The sequence below is a fragment of the Callionymus lyra genome, chromosome 1 (assembly GCF_982586985.1).
Source record: "Callionymus lyra chromosome 1, fCalLyr1.hap1.1, whole genome shotgun sequence".
Taxonomy (NCBI): Eukaryota; Metazoa; Chordata; class Actinopteri; order Syngnathiformes; family Callionymidae; genus Callionymus; species Callionymus lyra.
This window is the reverse complement of record NC_141818.1, coordinates 29887293-29909306: the sequence shown is the minus strand read 5'-3', so window position 1 is coordinate 29909306 and position 22014 is coordinate 29887293. Positions and strand designations below refer to the sequence as shown.

The 22014-nt window shown below is 41.0% G+C and overlaps 2 protein-coding genes across 2 annotated transcripts; one reads left to right on the top strand and one right to left on the bottom strand.

The window, feature by feature from the left end:
- Nucleotides 1-48: 48 nt before the first annotated feature.
- On the bottom strand, nt 49-5050 carry scrn2 (secernin 2). The gene is made up of 8 exons (XM_087800682.1): nt 4927-5050; nt 4230-4392; nt 3486-3667; nt 2197-2396; nt 1921-2136; nt 1693-1858; nt 575-755; nt 49-515 (listed from the first exon to the last, which is right to left on the bottom strand). Exons 2-8 carry the CDS (start codon nt 4389-4391, stop codon nt 363-365), a joined length of 1260 nt encoding a protein of 419 aa, XP_087656808.1. The 5' UTR covers nt 4392; nt 4927-5050; the 3' UTR covers nt 49-362.
- An 11258-nt stretch (nt 5051-16308) lies between these two features.
- Nucleotides 16309-21271, top strand: sp6 (Sp6 transcription factor). Its single transcript, XM_087782469.1, has 2 exons — nt 16309-16437; nt 18909-21271. Exon 2 carries the CDS (start codon nt 18943-18945, stop codon nt 19906-19908), a length of 966 nt encoding a protein of 321 aa, XP_087638595.1. The 5' UTR covers nt 16309-16437; nt 18909-18942; the 3' UTR covers nt 19909-21271.
- Nucleotides 21272-22014: the final 743 nt, after the last annotated feature.

The following is a 22014-nucleotide window of genomic DNA, read 5'->3' as shown; positions in this document are numbered from 1 at the left end:
TATAATTTATCCCAAACACTGAAGGATAAGAAAAAAAAAAAGGCAGGATACCACCCAGACATCTTTATTCAATGTATCAAGGCATCGAATGAATCCTATTTCCTTCCAACAACAAGGTTAAACCATTGCTATTCTGTTGTGCAACTTCTCACATGTCTACCAAAGTTTTTTTTTTCTTTCTCTAGCCTGGAACAGTCACAGCTTCTTCACCTTCACGTTATTAAAGATTGTGAAATATCTGAGACAAGCCGTGGATGCAACAGATCTGCAAGCACTCAGGACGACCCCTTGAGAGCGCTATAAGAGAAAAGATCAGACACTCTTAAGTATATGAGCGGGTCTATGATCCTTTCTAGCAAACATTATTGGTAGAACTTTATTTCTGTGTCCACGCAGTCGAAAAACAAGTCTCCTAGTTCATCTCCAGGTATCTCCCCACTCAACATGGCCGATATCTCACTTAGACACTGAGACTCCAGCTCTCTCAGGAGCTCGTACACCGCCACGCCTTCATCCTGGGAAGAAATATATAAATAAAGATGTTGATGTTGATGTTTCAACCTGAGACGCTCACCGGGTTGGTTTCCATCGTGTGAAGCGCCACCTGGTGGGCTTTGTAGAGGTCATGTCTACGGTCCACCCTGCTCTGAAAGCGGGGCTGCTTCCTGGCGGGGTCTTCTGGGCCGAACTGAGGGGAGACCACCCGCACCACCGGAGTGGAACCCTCGGTGAAGATGAAAGGCTTGAATATAGATCTGAGAGGAGGAGAAGAGATTCAATATTCAGAGCGACATGACACTTTTTTATTTCGTGTCTCTGATATTGTTATTGAACATTAGTTGCTAAACGATTGTTCGCACAATATATTTGTTTATTTATTAAGAATTTTTGAACAGGGTTTTAAAAAAAACTGAAAACTTAAGACTTTCTTTAAAAATGTTGTGACAATTTGTTGACAGTATTTTTTGACAAAATGCTATTTTCCAATTTCATTTTTTCATGTATTTTGCCACTTATCTTTATTCTGTTTTACTTGCTTGAATATTATATAAGTATTATATTTTAAAATATATTTTAAACTGTTTAAATAGCGTCATTCTTTATTTTAGTTTTCTTTAGAAATTATAATACGGTAAAATAACAATAACGATGCAATATCTCTTTTACTTTAAATATGTTTTTTTCTCTCGTTTGAAAACATCCATAAATGGATCAACTCCACCCGTAGTACTTTTCATAAATCATATAAAAATATCTTCTAAAAACAAATACACATGCTGTGTTGGAGTTAGTTCACCTTGAGGCAGAGACAACACAAGGGACACCTCAAACACATTTGTTTTCGGGCCTTCAGGTCACCTTGACCCTGAGACAACACAAGGGACACCTCAAACACATTTGTTTACGGGCCTTCAGGTCACCTTGACCATGAGACAACACAAGGGACACCACTGACACATTTTTTTCAGACCTTCGGGCCACCTTGACCCAGAGACGACACAAGGGATACCACAAACACATTTGTTTTGGGACTTTCGTGTCACCTTGACCCTGAGACAACACAAGGGATACCTCAAACACATTTGTTTCTGGCCTTCAGGTCACCTTGACCGATATTTTTTCAATACAACCAACAATCTAGGAGTTTGAATTTCCATTGATTAACAGTCAAGATGATGTTCCTATGTTCACCTGGAGGGGTCGGGAGTGGCAGTGAAGAAGTGGATGCAGGGTAGGCTGACGTCTCTGGGGAGGATGGACACCATGCTGCCTGTGGTGCGAAACCCTCCGGAGTCCATGCAGATGCCACTGGGCTTGTCGCGTAGGATGGACATCATCACCTCAGCGGTCATGGCGCCTGGATAAAAACAAATCGAGTTGTCACGGCGACGGCGACGATGGTCTCGTCCGGTCTCTCACCGTCGTGTTGTTTGAGGAGGTTAGCTCCTCCCTTGTAGCGCTGCTTGGCCAGCTCCATTCTGGCGGGCGGGTTCTCGGGACTGAACGCCTGCGAGAAGTCAAACTCCCCGGCGCCGTCCCACCAGCCGTGGTCCCGGGCCACACTGCGCAACTCGGGGTGCTCGGCTGAGATCTCCCGCGAGATGGTCAGCTGGTTGGAGATATTCTTCACCCCCGCTGAGAGAGAGGGAGAATACTTTGAGATCCCTTCGAGCGAGCGAAGACATCCTTCCTTACCGGATACTTTCTGCGCCACCCACAGTCTCCCGGCCGTCTCCAGGACCCAGGCCTCGTGGCGGTCCACCAGGAGGAAGGTGTTGTGGTAGCTGAAGGGGTCGGGACACTCCCTGCACTGACCCCCCTGACCGTGCTCCTCCAGCAGGCCGGTGACCACCGTGACTGCATCCCAGGCACTGCCGCCGCGCTCCAGCCCCAGCCTGCAATGAACCATCTCACATTCAGATCACTGATGGAAGGTCTGACCAGGAATAGATCTGGAAGTAAGAACCAGAATTTTTAAAAAGATCCTGAAAGAAACTGGCAGCCAGTGAAGAGATTTAAGGATCGGAGAAATGTGAGTTCTTCTACTAGAGCGAGTTAGAATTCTCGCTGAAGAGTTCTGAATCAACTGCAGACGAGACAGATCCTTCTTGTTTAGACATGAAAACAAACTGTTACAATAGTCCAGACAAGAAGACAAAAAAGCATGGATTACAAGCTCCAGATCATGCTGTGACAACATTTTACTAAGTTTAGAGATTTTTCTCAGTTGAAGGAAACAGATAAATAAATAACTATAGTTTTATGTCATGACTATGAAATAAAGGTGGAACCACATATCTTTACCAGCGTAATTGATCATTTGTTTCCCGATTTCTACTTTTAATTTTAAGTACTTTTCTTCTCTCCATCAAGTTGTTTGGCTCCTCAACATGTCACGGTACTTAACATGGCCTTTGGTCCCTACTTTAGTGCAACAGCATCGTTCAATGTGTTATTTAATAGATAACTTTTGTTTTATTTTTGATTCTGTAGGAGGAGGTTTGAGGTCATTTATTTTTTGGTTATTGGCTATTTGAGAAAAAAAATAAATCTAAATGCATTTTTTCGACCAATATCTTTCCCACTGGACTCAATAATTCAGAAATGAAGGGTTGAATAGTAAAATAATTAGCACCAATAATAATAACAAGCGCAGAAAAAAGTCAAAGAATATAAAAGAATAGTTAGCCACAAAAACAGAAACAATAAATAACATGAAAAAGAATGAGCAGAAATACAGAAAACAACTCGCACGAAAACAGGAAAAGTGAGTTAAAAAAAAGAAAAAGATTGAGCATAAAAACAGAGAATTAGTCACGTTAACACAAATAATAATCACGAAAACAGGAAAATACTTATCCACGACCAAAATAAGAAAAAGAATGAGCAGAAAATAACTAGCACAAAAACAGAAGGAGTATTAGCATCGTAAATAGAAATAACAATTAGCACAAAAAATAGAGAATTACTAGCAAGAAGCTCACCGGACGAGGTCCATGCCCAGCAGAGCCTCCCCGGGCGTAACAGCCTCGCGGGTCCAAACTGCCTCATTCCCGATGCACACCCCTTGGTCGTTGGCCCCCATCTCCGCCCCCCACATCCAGGCCGGCTTGCTGAGGACCACGGCGTGCGTGTGCGCCACCTGTGGGATCCGGATGTAGGTGCACTGTGGCCAAGACGAGAGGAAGAATCAGGAGTAAAGGTCAGGGAGACATGAAGGTTCAACCTGGACGTTAATCATTACGGCGTTCGCCAGTTTGGATGACTTCTAAATGGAAGTAGGTTTAAATGGACGAATACATTTAAGATATTTCAACTTGTATCCAAGCGTCACTTGGTTTTGATAACTAAAATAAACATGTTATTAAAGCTTGTATGATGACTCTTTGTTGAGTGAATTTAAGCAACAGACTCATCATTAAAGTTGTGATTAGATGTCAATAGAAATGATCAAGACGACATCGTACGTCAGGTTCAGAGATTCATTGATTGTCTTTTTTTTGGCATGTTTGTGAAAACACTCCCACTTTACAGCATAAGGATCGAGGTACATTGAGCTGTCGCCATGAAAATAGCAGGAATAAATGATATTATTGCAACCACATGTTGAGACGAGGCTTCTTTTGAATTCTGTTGAGGCCAAATATTGTTTTGTTTTTAGAGACAATATCTATGTTGTGATCAGGACCACTCATCATGAGCCCCCGCCGAAGGGGGGCTTGCATTACCTCCAGCGTGGAGCCCGGGGAGTGGGACTCTGCTGGGAAGTACACCACCTCCTGCACCTCGTCCCTGGGCCGGTCCGAGTTCTTCCCGAAGACCACGTGGTCGTCCCGGGAGCCGGGGGGCAGAGACACAAAACAGTCACATGACACGGGGGGCTCAGTCATCCTGGAACGACAGGGGAGAAGATCCGGGTCAGGAGGGGTCTGGACTTCTGTGTTTACTGTGGACTGTGTCAAGTGGGCGACTTGTGATCCACGAGTAATCCCCAGACTCTGACAATGTTCCAGAATATCCGACACAAGTGTCTGACCATAATAAGCACGTGTGGCGCAAAGGAAGCTTCCAATCTCCACCCATCCCTGCATCTCACCCGGATTAGAGCCGGTCTGCTTTACTGCCTGTAATCTGCGCAAATCCGCCACGACGCCCCGCTACCATCGTCACACGTCCCGCTACTTTATTTCGGGTGAGAAAGTCGCAAAAAAAATTACAACGATTTCAGCGCCATTGAAGTGCGGTTGCAAGAGAGGCCGTGACAAGCACGAGCCCCCCACGCCCCCGATGTACCCCCCAACTTCCCGCCCCCCCTTATACGAACACAGTGACCCCCCACGCCCCCCATTTTAAGAGTCCTTCTGCTCCACGAGACCAACTCGTAATCGCAGTTCGCGGGCCAAAGATGGCGGGTGTTTACAGTACCTGCACTTCTACGGAGGGATCGCGCGGCCGAGAAGCGGGCAGTGACTGGAGAGAGACGCGCGAGTCACGTGACCCAGACATCCCGAAAGCGTGTACTTAAAGGTCTCGCCTGACCACACGGGCGCACGCACGCGCGCACACAACTGCGCGCGCGCGATCGCAGACAATAAATACACGGTTGCTGATGTCGAAGTGTGTGTCCATGTCTCGGAGCCGTTCGTGTTCCGAGTCAGACTCACAACAGTGATTTTTGGATTATTATTGTTGTGTTTTTAAACAGGAATTTATTCCATCGCCGACTGTGAAAATACTTTGTTTTTAACCAGTTAGAAACGCTCTTAAAGTTCAACTAATGTGTTGATTTAAGTGTGACTCTATTGTATCATCAGTGTGTGTTTGTACAAAACTCTCTTTTCATTTAAATATTTACATTAGAAAATGATCTTAAGCCCCGCCCACTGAAAACACGTTTCTTTTTTCCATAGATGAAAACTCGTTTACCATAACCACACCCACTCTGCTGTGATTGTTTAAGAATTGAGGTTTTTTCACTTCATGTCACCAATCCCAAAAGTCTCCACCTCCAAGGGACTCGTTGTATAAACAAAGCGGGTGTTATTACAGCTGGCTGGAGGAGGAGTAAGTAAGTAAGTAAGTAATATTTATTTATATAGCGCTTTTCGAGACCAGGGTCACAAAGCGTTAAACAATCAAAACAATACTCAAAAAAGTACATACTTTAAAGATCAAGATAGTTTGGGACCCCTGTTTTAAACCATCAATACACAACTTCACGTCATAAGAGTGACACTTAAATCTAAATTTCATTGTCACCATAGTTAGGTTGTTAATGTCAGCTTCCATAAAAATCACTCAACGGAGACAGCCTTACAGAAGGTGTCCAGTGACATCATGATGTCGGCTGTTTCGGGTAAATACACTGTTCTGGTTCTCTTGGATCTGTCCTCAGCCTCAGTTGATCACCAGATCCTGCTGAGAAGACTGAGGGATAAAGTGGGACTGTCTGGGTCTGTGTTAGAATGGTTCTCATCTTACCTTTCTTGGCGCAGTTTTAGTGTATCTGCCAATCAAATGAGGTCTGAATCAGAGGATCTGTTGTGTGGAGTCCCTCAAGGTTCTGTTCTGGGTCCTTTATTGTTTTTGCTGTACTTGATTCCCCTGGGTAAAATCATTTAGAGAGTTCCTGATGTTTCCACATCTTTGCTGATGACATCCAGCTCTACTGCTCTTTTGATTCAACTGAGCCCCAGAGGCTAAATTTAGTCAATGGAGCTTATAATCCATGCGTTTGTGTCTTCTTGACTGGACTATTGTAACAGTTTATTTTTATGTCTTAACAAGAAGGAGCGGTCTCGCCTGCTGTTCATACAAAACTCTGCAGTGAGAATTCTGAGACGCTCTAGTAGAAGAACTCACATTTCTCCGATCCTTAAATCTGTTCACTGGCTGCCAGTTTCTTTCAGGATCAACTTTAAAATTCTGGTTATTACTTTCAGATCTATTCATGGTCAGACCTTCCATCGGTGATCTGATCCAGACTTACACCTCAGCTCGGGCTCTGATGTCTGTGGATAAGAATCTTCTGATGATTCCTGAACACGGTTCAGGACCAGAGGAGAGAAATCCTTCCAGGCTGTTGCTCCTAAGCTTTGGAACGATCTTCTTCTCTCTCTGTGTTTGAAGGATCTACTGACTCCTTCAAGAAACATCTCAAGACACTTTTATTCTTGCAGGCTTTTCCTTTATTCTCTGAGACTCCTGTATTTGTCTCGGTGTTGTCTTGACCTTTTAAGTATATATTTTATTGAGCATTGCTTTGATTGTTTAAGCGCTTCGTGACCCTTGTCTAGAAAAGCGCTCTATAAATATAAATGACTTACTTACTTACTTAACCCTTGTGTTGTCTCAGGGTCAAGGTGAGTTTGAACAGAAATATCATATTCTGCCACCTGAGCCACACCTAAGTGGGGTTTATTGTTTCTTCCTTTAAATCTCTGTCATTATTAATTCAAAATTCCATTTTCCTTAACAAATATCCCTTAAATAGGCAGTAGATGACAATAGAGTCAGTGAAAAATCAATTAAGAAGATTTCCAAATTCAGATTAGAATGTATTGAAATCTATAATGTTTTTGAGTTATTAAAATAATTTTTTTCTGCATCTCAATTAATTTGATAAAAAAATTAAATCAACTGTTTTTTTTCCGAAGCAAGTAGAGCACAGACCACCTGTTGCGTTTGATCAGAAAATGCAATGGTCCCAATAAATAGTCTTGGTTTTCAGGTAAAACTTGTCATTTTATTTGCAAGACTAGTCAAAGATTATAGTGCTTGGAAGTACGTCGTAAATTCATTTTGACACTAATTTTAGGCTTTGTTAGCCGCTGCTAGCTTGTTTGTCTTTGGGACTTCATTTGAGTTTGTTTTTTTAAAGGATATACTTTTTACTTACTTATTTTCTTTTATTTAAGAGTAATGATATTTCAAGGGGATTATTAAAATGTAATCCACTCGTTTGATTATCCTGATAATATAAATAAACATAAATATAAACAATTTCCCGAAGGAGACCTCTTGAGGGAACAATAAAGTTCTACCTAACCTAAATATAATTTTCTTGACAACCGTCCACAATGCCTTTGTTCACACTGACAGAAACAACGCTGTAAAGTGGAATGTTTAGAAAGAACCCAAATACTGCTTACAAAATAAACATCATGTAAAAAGAGCTTTGACTCAAACCATCAATTAACCATGTCTAATTTTAAGTGCTTCCGATTTGATACTTTATATAATAAAATATATTTGTAATTCCCAAATTGTGGGGAAATTATATTCTTACTATTCAATCTATAAATATATTCTCTATCTTGACTGGACACAAAATGTCATTTTTTTCCTTTTTTTTTTAAGCCTGTCATGTACTACTGTAGTAAAACAACCAGGTGTGATGTAATTACAACCTGTTAACGAGTTTACAAATTCAACTTTACAAGGTGATAATGTGACGCTGACGGTGAGACACGCGGCGACTCCTGCGTTTCCCGTACATCTGTCGGCGTCTTGCATCTCAACCCCCCCGACCGCATGGATGTAATGAAATGTACATCCAATGTAACCGCAAATGAAATTTGAAATTGGAATTGTAACATGTATTTGTGTGCTCGCGCCGTTTGTGTGAACCGGCCCGACGGCATTGTAGTGACATTCTAGCCGTGTTGTACGAACCAGACTTGCGTGTGATGACACAGAACAACAATCCAGCTGCTGCTCCAGGGCTCTTCTGTGCACCTGGGGCCAGTTTGAAGTTTTTGTTCAAAATAGCCCGGAGTCGACGAGTGATATTCTAGTGTACTTCAATGTCTCATGGTGACTGCTGTTCTTTCCTCGAAGAGGAGGAATGCCGCCGGTCGAATTCTTCAGAAGGTGTTTCTAAAGACGGCAACATGTTACCTGAACTCGACTCTGCTGCTTCCACACCCTTTACTGGTCTTTCATCTGCAGAGTATGCTGACAAGCGACGCATATCCTGTCTGCCCTCACACACACAAACATTGAAAAACACCAGTGAAGGCGAACACCCACCTGAGCGAGAGCAAAGGCACACCCAGAGGGTGAGACACATGTACAGTGAGACAGGCCTGTCAAAAAACTCTTCCTCCATCAGCATAAACTCTGGCAAAAATAAAATCACTTGTTAACTAATTGAACAGCAATTAAATCTTGATTTTTTTCGCTCACGATCTGCAGCCGTAAAATGTGCCAGGTGTGTGTGCGGATGCAGGAATGTTACAATGGCCAAAGAAAAGTAAAAAAAAAAAAAAAGGATCATAGGAATTTTCTTTTATGTTTTAAAAGGTTTCTTAGACAGACAGATGTTCAAGGATCACATGGAAAAAAAACGTTTTAATGTAGGATTTAAATGATTACGTTGGATGTTTTTTTTTATCCACAGGTGCTAGAAGACGTACTTACGATTGTGACTTCCTACTGCCTCTTGTGCAAAGAAAGACCAAGTTCTCTCTTCCATGATCTGTTAAATAGAGAGCAACAAGTGCAGAGTCATCATGATGGTCCCGAGGCAGTGTTGTGGTCTGAAGTCTTAGTCAGTGAATAACAGAGAAACAGAACCACACGAGGGAAGTTTATGTAGACAATCACATTTTATATTTACCAAACTGTCTTTAACAAGGAATATCAAATTCCCACCAACCTCAGTTTTTACTGGTAGTCTCTGTATAATTGTTGAAGTTCATAATCTCTGCTCCTTGTTTTATCTTAATCACTGGTATCTTTATATATCACCATATTGAGGTTATTATGGTTTGATTTCGAACCATCCGGCGAGACTTATAAAAGGACTTGGTGGGCAAGATTGAGAATTTGAGACATTTGATGTATATGTCACAGTACAGATTGGATTCCAGATTCTACTGAACAACAACTTTTTGTAAAACAACATTACTGAATTACAGTATGACATGCTATAAGAAAACATCTATAAGGCGATATATCGCGCTGTTTTTTTTTCTTCACAATACTGTGATGATATTTAAAAGCACCCTGTTAATTTTTTTATTTTACAAAAATATTTCTATTTATATCCTTTTTTTCCCCCTTAAATTACACCTTATTCTTTACCATAGTTCTTTCTGGTGTTAATGGTTTAGAGTTCATTAAAGTATATTTAAAATGTTTTTAAAAAAAAGGTTTTTTATTAACAATTAACATCTAAATATTCACGGCATTTGTTCATTTTGTGGCAGCAGTCAAAGTAGGTAAAGGAACAATGAAATACTGAGAGATGAAATACGCAGCAATGACTGAGGACGAGAGGATACCGTCGACTTCAGCTTCTTTTAAAGCTGATGTTCGGACATATTTTGGTTCATGAAGAGTCATGTCTGTAAATTCTGCAACACCAATCAAGTATTCGGACAAATATATACGTACATTGATATATCATTTGATATGCAATATATCGTTGTCCCGGTGTCTTGCGAATCATGTCTCCACACAGCCCCAGTTAAAAGAGCTCAGTTAATAACGTCATCATCTCTGACTGGATCTTAAAGCACTCTGGGAAAGACCATCGTTTGAGAATTGTGGGTGTTCACGTTCGTCTGCTTCCTGTCACGAGGTCGTAAAGACATTAACTTATCAACACTAGTCGTGACGCGACGGCGACGACAGTCTCGCTCTCGTTAAATCGAAGCCGGAGAGCGTTCCGTACGAGGTTTTATCGCCGGCCTGTCATCTGAGGCCCAGGATCTGGAGCGAGGAAGATGAGGGGTGTCGGGGGGTCGGAAACAGCTGCTGAGAAGCCCAGAGGATATTCATCTAAGGTGGGAGACAGGATGGCAGGAGAGGCCAGCTAATAAAGCATGGTATTACTGTTGAGAAGGAGTGTGTCAGTGTCTGCCTGTGTTCCTGCTGGATTACTGGTGAGCTCAGGAGAGAAATGATGGGTGTCTGTGTCCATCTGGACCAGATTTTGTAAAAATACCTGTCTCGCCATTTTTCTGTCTTTTACCTTCCAGCGAATCGGGAAAAAAAAACCAACATTCAGAGATTTACAGCCGCTGGCAGACAAGAAAGGCTTCTGGAAATTAGATAAAATAAACCGTTCAAATTGTCGCGCGGCAATTAAAGCTGTGCTTAAAAGGTAGAGGTGGAAGATGGGAGGGGGAGCCGGGCGGCATCACTCACACAGACAGTAATGACGGCGCCACCGCTGTTTAACAATCAAAGATGGGAGGCGGGAGCTCGCGAGGAAGTCTCTGCTCGAAAAGTACAGGTGTTTGCTACAATCAAAGCACAGCTTGCAGAAATGACTGGGTTTGAAGTTGAAAGGGGCGGCAGGAGGAGGGGGGGGGGCTTTGTGGTGAGTGACTGAGTGGCTGGCTTGAGAAGAGAAGTCGGTTCTGTGGGCCGGTCCCTGGAGATTGTGAATATTTATCATGGATAAGGAAGTTGTCTACTCTTTGCTTACTGTTTACCTTGGATTGTTTCCACCTCTGGAGGGGAAGCGCGGCATTAACTCTCTCATGTCCGGCGTGTCTGGATGGAAGGGGTGGTGGTGGTGGAGGGGGCGGGGGGTTCATCCAGGAAGCCTTTGCAGTTCCCGTGGGACTTCAGAACCAAATCAGGGTTTCTTATTGTGGAAACCAAGCGTACGGGCCCACAAGCAAACACGCACTCGCAGAACAACAATCCGACGATCAGCCATGTTAACCTTTAGAAACCAAAAGAACCGAAAACTTGTTCTTGGCTAATTGCTGCAATTACAAACACAATAGACGCTCTCTTATAAGGTGCAACCACCAGAGACAGATCTAATATTAAAATGGTTCTCACTTATATAGCCCTTTGATGTGCTTATTCAGCCGCCAAAGCGCTTTACGCTAAGTCACACATTCACACACAATCACACACTGATGGGAGTAGGCCGCGACGAAGCGAGCAAGCTCAACCATCAGGAGCAATCGGTGCCACAATTCAATCAGGAGCGGGGATTGAACCCGCAACTTCTCAGGCCACGAGTCATTTAACAGATATTATGGTCGAAGGTTCATTGACAACAATCGTCCTATGTTTAATCATACATCAATCAATCTTGTCTACTGTTACTAGTTTGTTTTAAGCGATTGTTTCTTTATTTTTTTGTAATTCCTTCTCATTAACTTTAAGATACACAAATTACTGTTTCTATCACTTACATTTTCTTTATTTAATCTCAGTAGTTACGCTTATTTTTCAAATTTGGCCCACGTGTCATTTATTTGTGGCCATTTAAAGGGTTAGTTCACCCAAAATCAAAATTCAAAATGTTCCTTTTTTTTAGAGTTAAAGGCAAAAGTTCATGTTTATTTTAATGTAGGACTGGAGCTCAGGTTTATCTTCGTGCAAAAAGACACTTAAAAACTTCCATACTGCTCGTCTGTAAAGTCCCTTTTGTGCTGAAGCCTCGACATTGTTTGTAGCAGACGTTTAAACAGTAGCAAGCCAGGTAAACAGGAAGTTTTCCGGGTAATATCGCGAGTGCACACAGTCTAACGTCTACACTGGAAGCGCTCGCTAAGTACGTCCGGACTTACACTTTTGCCTGTGACTTTATGATTTTGTTTTTGTACCAGATATGGGTCTTGGATATACAGTGTTCATGTCATGCATGTTTCATCTATAAATGATGTGTAATGACAATAAACAGAAATTAAAAAATATAATAAAAATGTAACCTTTGGACGTTAAGTAAACATTTGACTGTATAATTGTTGTACTTACATACAACATCATCAAAATACACGTTTACAAAATGTCCTTAACGTGAATGTAACCTTTGTCTGTTTAATTTTGTCGACTGAAAATTTTTAGAAATCTGATTACTCTGAAAATAATCTAAAACCATTAGTCGACATGAGGGTGAGTAGAAAAGGAGTTGAATACAAGTTTAAAGCTGAACTAGACAGTAGGCCAACCCAGATAACAGCCTGTGTAGCGTGTGGTTCAACAAGATGTGTTGTCTTGATGATAAAATGAGCTGCAGTTTTCAAATATGTCCACTATGTTTCTCTCACTGTCGAACAATGCATCAATCATCCAGAACATTCTATTAGTAAATTGTTATGCAGTCGGTCTGGCACACTCGCGAGTGACTTTCCCACCCTTTACCTTAAATCCATTTTTTTTTTCAGTACTTGGACTCCAGCAGAGGAGAAGCTCTATGTTACAATTGGCCTTAGATAGTTAATATGGAGATGGACAATGATTTCTAGACCACTTTTATAGTAAACATACACAAAACTTTCAGTTCATTTGAGACTTTTCCAAGAGCAATGTATGGAGCTGCCTCGCCGCTCTAGTAGAAGAACTCACATTTCTCTGATCCTTAAAACTCTTCACTGGCTGCCAGTTGCTTTCAGGATCAACTTTGAAATTCTGGTTCTTACTTTCAGATCTATTCATGGTCAGACCTTCCATCAGTGATCTGATCCAGCCTTAAACCCCAGCTCGGGCTCTGAGGTCTGTGGATCAGAATCTACTGATGGTTCCTGAACACGGTTCAGGACCAGATGAGAAAAATCCTTCCAGGCTGTTGCTCCTAAGCTTTGGAACGATCTTCCTCTCCCTCTGTGTTTGATGGATCTACTGACTCCTTCAAGAAACATCTTTTTACGTTTTTATTTGTTCAGGCTTTTCCTTGATTCGCTGAGACTCCTGTGTTTGTCTCTGTGCTGTCTTGACCTTTTAAGTATATATTTTATCCAGTATTGTTTTGATTGTTGAAACGCTTTGTGACCCTGGTCTAGAAAAGCGCTCTACAAATATTACTTACTTACTTTACCTAGAGTGGCTTTTGTAAAACCTCTGGAATCAATGTAACACAGATTTCGGAACATTCTTTAATCTTTCCTTTTTTTATATTGTTAATTTTGATTTCCCCAAACATTTGACTTCTATCCAACAAAGAACCTGTTCTCGGTAAGTAGCCAGTCAATAATATGAATACTTGCAAAATGATTTAGTAACCATAGGCATCCTAATAAAACCTAATAAATCTAAAAACATACTTGAAGAGCAAGAAAGTCGCTCACGGTCAAACGTGTCTCATCGTTTCAGTCGAGGTTTCAGATTCATCTGTACAGAAGCATATACTGTGTATTCACCTTCAAAATATTGTACAAACAGTCAAGTGGCTGATTTTAAGGATTACAAGAGAACATTAAAGACATGAACCACTGTTAGAAGTAAAAGAAAATAGATAAAAAAATAAATTATTATTGTTAAATAATTGTTGTAAAAAATAAATCTATAACAGACAATATATAAACTGTAAAGTGTCTTTAGAAAGCTTTGTTATGATGTGACAAATACAATTGTTAGATTTGTTTTATATCTTTTTTTTCCCCAATTCAAACATACAACTTTTAAATGCAGATAAAGTCCCATTGTGTGTTTAGTTTGAGGTCATTTGGTTTTAAGGTTGTCTTTAGTTTTAACAGTTTTTTGTTTTTGTACTTGTATACAGTGTTCATGTCATGCATGTGTCATCTATAAATTATATGTAATGGCTATAAACAGAATACAAAAATAATCAAATGTTACTTTTGGGCATAAAGTAACATTTGTCGGTATAATTGTTGTACTCACATAAACACATCATCAACATACACGTTTACACAACTTCCCTTAACAACATACTGTAACTTTTGTCGACTTCTTAATTTTGTGGTTTTATTAAAGTATCACTTTATACTGAACTTCCCATAAGAAGTTTATGTTGTTGTTTAACGATTGGTTGAAAGGTAAACCAACCCAATACCATTTTAAATAAAGATTCAAAGTCACTAAACCCTAAAAAACGTCACGATATTAACTAACTCTGTGTGAAACCATGTTGTAATTGGACGCCATTACGCTGTCCTAGTTTTGTCGCCGCACATTCATCAGGAAATATTCTTGACTTGTCTTAAAGACTCTGTAAACAGCATTTAGTCAAGGTGTGTGGTCCTCCCTCCAGTAGCCGGGCCGTCTGAGCAGGACGGCCGAGCGTGGGCCGGAGGTGCTGGTCTCCAACGTCTTAATCTCCTGGTCGACGTTCACCTCGGCGTCGTCTGATGCAGCTCAACACTCCTCTGGTCCTTTGAGAGCATCTTCTTGTGATTGAAGGAAAACTCGACATTCTCTCCAGAGGAAGTCGCTCGGCTTTGTCAGAAGATTTGAAGCTGCCGCACTGACGTGCCGGGACAGGAAAGGAATTAAGTCGGTCAGGAGACCGAATCAAAACGGCTTCAAAAGAGGATGCTGCCGAAGAAAAAAGGGCCTCGACGACCCGCCTGACACTTGTTTGAAGAATTTAAAAGTCTCACATTCTAGTCTGACTCACTTCTTGCACATGTTCATATGATAGTGACATCATGGTTATAATATGTATGGTGGTTAAATATTGCACAATATTGTATGGTGTTGATAATAAAGTTGGAACACAAAAAAGTTATATATGTATATACATTTTTTCTTGTCTAAAATATACAAATTCTTCATTACTAGAACATTAAAAGTATAAATGATGATGTATAGCTTATATCTTTAAACAGTTGTTTTTTAAATGGTCGTTCAGGAAGATTTAACATGTTTTTATTTTACAGTTTACAAAATGATTAACACCACATCCATATTAGACATAAAATAATTATTATCAACCATATTGTTTTATCCATCTTATTTAATACCTTAATGGGTACACACTCACACGAGTCACCTACACACCTAAACACACACACACACACACACACTAGTCACATACACACACACCCCGACACACGAGTCACACACAAGTCGATTCAGATTCAAACCGACAACCTCGTTCACTAAATGACTTTACTGCCAATGGTCTTTTTCAAGTATTCCTTTTTTTTTTTTACTTGAATGGGTATGTCTTTGTAAATGTGTAAAGTTATTGATAGTACTGTAGTTTCTGTGTACCCATTAATATAACTATTTCAAATATTTTTTTCTTAATTTATTAAACAGGTTTTTAAATGTTTTTATACACACTTAACGAATGTTGTGGCTAGACTTAATAGTTTTTGGCATATGTGTCGATTGTGTGTGTGTGTGTGTGTGTGTGTGTGTGTGTGTGTGGGGGGGGGGGTGTGTGTGTTGGTGTGTGTGTCTGGGAACAGATTCAAGATCAACTAGATAAAATAAATACATTTAAAAAAAACTCTTGAACACAAATCAAACTACTAGCGGTATATTTATTTAACCAACAGAATCATTTCAGGTCAATGAAATGTGACTGATTGATGGTGTCAAGCTGTCAAGAGTGTGTGTTTTGTTCTCTTTATGTTCAAAGGTCACGGGCAACAATGTCAACAAGACAATAAATCTTCTTTTAAAACAATAAAGACGGTATGTGGGCAAACTCTTGACAGTCACATTGATTTATTGTGTGTTTAATTTCGTATTTGTGATCCAACACAAATCAACCAATACATCTAAGTTTTACATGTTTATTTCCTTTATTAATTGGGTTAATTAAATATATGGTTATTTATTTATTTTTGGTGTCATATAATTGACCGCTAAACATTTATATTTGTTAAGACTTTATTAGTTTTGGCATTTCGTTAATTTTCAAAAAAAAATAAATCTCGTTTTGTTCCGTGTCTCGGTGATATTTATTAATGTTCGGAGGTCACCTTGATATTTTAGGGGGACTGGAAGTCCCGACACCTGGGCCTGCAGCGGCACGGAGCGCATCCTGAGAGGGGGGCCAGAGAGAGGGGTGGGGGGCGGAGCCTGGAGGCAGAAGTAGCTGAAGACTGCGTTTATCACAAACTCTTGTCACTGCTGCGCGTGAATTCGAACCGAGCGCATCGAGACCGAGGAGCGTGAGCTGGAGAAACATGAGGATTTTATCCTTCGCTCTACGATCGTCAACCCAGGAACGAGGTGTCTTCTCTCTGCTGTAACTTTCACCAACAGGTTAGTCCGGATGGATGTGTTGCATTTGTTTCTGAGACCATTCAGTGTGTGTGTATATATGTATATGATTTAATAAAAAATAAAAATATAATAAGTAGGAACAATATTTTTTTTATCACAAGGGTTGAGAAAATAAATGAATAAAAAGTAAATAAATCCAGGATTCACTTGAGTATTAAACAATTCCACAGTATCCTCTAAAGGTCAAACTCTTATTACATTTGAAGTCTAAAATAGAAACAGGTTAGTAGTTATGGTTACATTCATATATTGTCATTTAAATTGTGATTTAATTTTCAACTGTTTCCAGAACTTGTAACATTATGTAGTTATTCCATAAGAATCACAAGTATATCTCTAAAAAAAAGTCTGTCAAATATTATTTTTTTCCCTACAGCACCCAGTTGACGCTGACTTCTTCTCCTTGCTGTCAATATGTTGGATCAGAATCAGAAACTTTTATTGCCAGTGTTGTAAACACAACAGGATCGTTTTTGTTATGGCAGTATGGTATAATATATAATATGAAATAAAATAACACACAAAATAATCGATAGAAAAACCAGGATCACCGAGAAATTGAACTACCAACTTACCTGCAAGTATAATAAATCAAGGTTTAAATAGGCGAAGAGATTTTTTTCCCCTGAATGAAACGTACTCTGACCGTAAGTTATCAAATTGACTTAGGAGATTCCAAAACAGTTAATGGTATTAAAAATATATATAATAATGGTTGGATTATACAGCGAGACTAAGCTATATAAGGGCATGTTTTTATAATTAAGGTAAGGTTAGGTAAAACTTTATTGATTAAATTGTTTAACACAAATATATAATTTAAACAAAAATAGGAAAGACATTTTTTTTTTTTTTTTACTGTTCATTCTTAAAATAAATTGAAATTAAACATGGCGGACTTAAAGAACCTAAAGAAAACGACCTCAATTCTTGTTGATGGAATTAACATCCCAATGATAAAAAGAACCCTGATATGGTATATTGATCTACGCCTTTTCACGGCGACTGACTTCGGAACAAACCTGGTCTACGGGGTCTTGGTTTGGCGGATTTCAGGACCGGCAACAATGGAGGCCTCCCTGACGCCAGCTGTGCTCGGGACGCTCCGAGAGAAGGAGGATGCTGTTGTCTGTTTGTTTACACCCAAATCGTCTGTTCAGACCCTGTATCTAAGTTACATTCCCAAAAAATTACAGAGCAGTAAGTCTGGCTCCAGGCCGACGTGGAAATAAATCAGCTTGACCTGAAAACATCAGACCTTTCATTAGGGCATTCCAAACTAATTGCTTTACGATTTTATTGCACGTAGAAAGCATCTGTGAGTGGCTTTTACCGAGCCTTTGAGGAGGACAATGTGTCATCCTCTGATTTGTGTTGCCTGAACAAATTGAGATCCGCCAAAGTCAAACCTTTGCTGTCAATCTTAGATGTATCGGAATCCGCGGAGCCGTTTACGCCGCGGATCCCACCGGCTGAACCAGGAGATGCCCACCTGTTCGGCTCCAGACTGTCTTTACTGTTTCCTGTTGTAAAGATAATTGCATACGCGCAGGTTTGAAGGTGTGGTGGAAGTCGTATTGGAACTCGGGCATGTTCGGAAGACGGTCTGGGTGAGTTCTTGTTAAACATCCTTGGAGTGCGGAACTTTAACGAGCCTCACGTCAACTTCACAAACCTGGTCTCCGCCTCCATGCGTGGGACAATGAAGGTGTGTCTGACAATGCATACCTGTACCGTGTAGAGGACGGGATGCCGCTTTAAAGCATGTAATTGTCGTCGTGTTGTTTGCTCTACTGGTCTTGAGTCCCGGGTACAACAGTATGCAGATGGTTCCGCCTCTGGTTGGTTTTACGGGGCCGTTTTCTAACCCGCCTGCGGGGCTGCCGTTATAAATCACAAACAATTCATAAGAACAGGTTCTACTGTCTGATAAGTTGCAAGTCCACAACCCTCCTAGACTTACGTGTTGAGTTTGGCCTTCCGCCATAACTCCCTGGAACGTCTTCCTTTACCAATGTGCCCTCCTGTCAACACCCCCCCCCCCCCCCCCAACCGCCACCACCACCACCACCACCTCCACCGCAACCTCTGCTCAGGGCCGATGATGTTGTTTTCTTAGCGCTTGTCTTTGACCGTCCTCAATGGGAAGTACCTGGCAGCGGATACATGTGGCAGGCATCTGTCTGGACACGTCGTCCCTAACCACCCCCCCGCCCCCTCTCCTGTCTCCCTGGCCATACAGCGTGAGAACAGCGGTATCCATGGTGATAAGGGGGTGTGCTTGATTGTGTCTGGTCTTAGAGGCGGATTTAGGTCTGAAGTTCAGAAGAGTCACATCAGCAGAGGCTGACGCAAACCATAGACCACTGAGAGAGTGACATCATTAAACGGTTTCCTGAAATCATTTGGTATCATGAGCTGATAACAAAACTTTGTCTTTCTGTCTGCAGGTTATCCGGTCCTCATGTGATGTGGTAGTCGTATATGTATCCCCGGAAAAATTGTGACCAACACTTTGACCTCATCAACAGTCACATCGGCACCGGTATCATGGCCCACCCTTACGAGCCTTGGTTAAGGACAGCACCATCTAGTGGCAGCTCCGATGACATGAACATCCCGTCGTGGTGGGACCTCCACAGAGACGTCCAGTCCGGTAGCTGGCTGGACCTACAGACAGCACAGGGATTGCCTTCTGTCAGTCCTGGAAGCTCCATGGGACTGCAGCACTCGTTGGGACCGTATGGTTCGGACCCACAGCTGTGTTCGCTGCCCCCCTCGCAACATGTCCCAACTTCCCACTCGCCTCACCTCTTCCCACAGGACGGCTTCAAGATGGAGCCGCTGGCTCCAGAAATGCTACAGCAGGAACCGTTCTCCCTTGAAGAACCCCAAGAGGCTGTCGCGGTGCGGCCGAAACCCCAGAGGCGGTCTTCTTCCAGAGGGTCTGGGCAGGCAGTTTGTCGCTGCCCCAATTGCGTCCACGCAGAGCAGCTAGGTCAGAGCACCGACGACAGCCGCAGGAAGCACATGCACAACTGCCATATTCCTGGATGCGGGAAAGCCTACGCCAAGACCTCCCACCTGAAGGCTCACCTACGATGGCACAGCGGCGATAGGCCGTTTGTCTGCAACTGGCTTTTCTGCGGCAAGAGGTTTACGCGTTCAGATGAACTGCAGCGCCACCTACAGACGCACACCGGCGCTAAAAAGTTTAGCTGTGCGTTGTGTCCGAGGGTTTTCATGCGCAACGATCACCTGGCCAAGCACATGCGCACTCACGAGTCCCCGCCAGGACACGGGGATGAGAGGGGGAACGGAGATAAAGGTTTCGAGTCTACCACTGCTTCCCAGGCTTCCTCCAGCATGGTGGAGACGTCAGAGCCTGTGCTGAAGCTCAAATGTGAGACGGACGCGTCAGTGTCGAGCGTCAGCGGGCAATCTGGCTAACTCCTCCAAGATCACAGCAACATCTCAACGTATCCGAGCTAGTAATAAAAGAAGAGTGTCTCGTGAAGTTATCATCCGAGCTTCATCCGCGATCATCTCAAATCTAAAGCACACAATACTGCGTCAGTGCCGCGACAAAAGAAAATGGAGGCGACGGCACCACTGAGCTAGAACTGTAGCTTGTTGCTTCCCCTGCTGCTAGAGCCAATGTAGGAAAGACCCAGAGAGCACGACGTGTTTTTCTTTCTTGTTTACATGGAGATTTATTTGACGTGTCAGAGACTGTCTGAGGTTAAGAACAAAGTAAAAGCATTAGTTTTAGATGCTCTATCGTCATTTAAGACGGGAGAACATTTTTCAAGTTTGTAGCTTAAGATGATGGACTAGAGTGTAACGAACTGTTACACATGTTTATTTTGGGGAGGGAAATGGGTGCAACACAATCATTGATTTCTCTATTTATTAGAACCACTCGGTAAATTACGACATGTAACACAAGGTTACCTACAATGATATTTATTACACTGTCATGTAACACTTGAAGCAGACACTACCATACATAGCATTATTAAATAGATTTACTCGTCCATCCAAAGACAAGAAGTTAGTGTTACAAATGCAGCAACAGCATTGTTAGCAGAAGATCACAATGCAAGTAACACATATCATTCACACAAGTCACACTATGAGGTGTAACACGATGTTTTATGGAAAATATAAAATAGGTTTTGGAGAAAACATCAAATTATGATACAGTTTAAAGTGTATCAACGTATAGTTGTGGTAGTGACAGAAAACTATTTGCAGCAGAGCAAGAAATCTAGACATGAAAGATGGATGTACAAGAAGACTGTCCTTCACTTGGTCCGGAGGCAGATCCCAGCAAGCAAGAGATGTTTATGGCAAATTAATACTTTTCATTTATGAAAAGTAAACATTTAATTAAATATTAATATTAAGCAAATAAATACGATTGGATTTGTTTGCTGTGGATAAAAGTAAAAAAAACTAAAAATTTAAATTAGAAATACTATTGTTTTTCATTTTAGGGTCTGGAATTTACAAGCCGTGGACCCTTTCTGGTGTTTTATGCAAATGCATTAGCAGTGATGCTTCATGATAGGCAGGATATGCAACGATGTTTAGGTTAGTCAGACTCTACAGGTGATAGACAGCATATGATCAATAGCTCTGTAGAAGCACATTATTCATAAGTAGAAACAAGTGGTCACTAAAAACAGACACCGATAGAGTCAAGGTTTTAACACTGGTTAATTCATGTGTATTGACGTTCGACAATTTTATTTCATTGCTGTTATTGTAGAAACATGTTTTGTTTTTATTTGGACAGTAGACTTAATAAAGAATACTGTAGTGAATAATTTAGCTGTGGAGACTGTAATAAATGTCGGTTTTACATTTTTTGGTAAGTTATGAATATTGTAATAACTTGTATTTAATCTAATAAAAACAGATGTTTTGTTGAATAAAATTGCATTCTGCCACTGTGACGGTGTTTTTCTTTTGTTTCGGGTTTTCATTTGATATATAATGGGATGAATTAAGTTAATAAACAATCTTGTTTTGAATGAATTAAGTATCACATTGAGATACTTAATTATTTAAGTCATAAACGAGGTTATAACTACTTTCTTTAAGTGGTTTGAAATCCAAAGTCTTGATTGGCAGGTTAGTAAAGGAATGGAGACATATGACACTTCTGTGTTCTTACTGTCAACCATGGGAAACCTTAGCATGAAACCTGATTTGATTTTCTACTTGTGAGGCATGTAAAAAATGCAGAGTAAAATATGACTTCTAATCTAGTCAAAAAGCGCCTGCACTTCAACAAACAAGAAAATGGTTTGAATTCTTCATTTTTCCAGTATAAAAGTCCCATGAGGGGAAATTACAGATTTACAGCAGCAAAAGAAATATAAAGAGTAGAAAATGAATATAAAATAAACAACAGATAACACACTTGTGAAAAATATACAATACATTTTAAGAATTAAAAAGTTCATTAATTCATTCTACCGCTTTATCCCTTATGGGGGTTGCGGGGAGACTGGAGCCTATTCTAGTATCATAGAGCGAGATGCAGGG

Coding starts and splice junctions, on each gene's coding strand:
- scrn2 (XM_087800682.1), bottom strand. CDS start 4,391: ATGACTGAGCCCCCCGTGTCATGTGACTGTTTTGTGTCTCTGCCCCCC. Junction 2,397..3,485: donor CTGGGCATGGACCTCGTCCG/GTGAGCTTCTTG, acceptor GGTTCATTGCAG/GCTGGGGCTGGAGCGCGGCG. Junction 516..574: donor ACACGATGGAAACCAACCCG/GTGAGCGTCTCA, acceptor ATTTCTTCCCAG/GATGAAGGCGTGGCGGTGTA.
- sp6 (XM_087782469.1), top strand. CDS start 18,943: ATGTATCCCCGGAAAAATTGTGACCAACACTTTGACCTCATCAACAGT.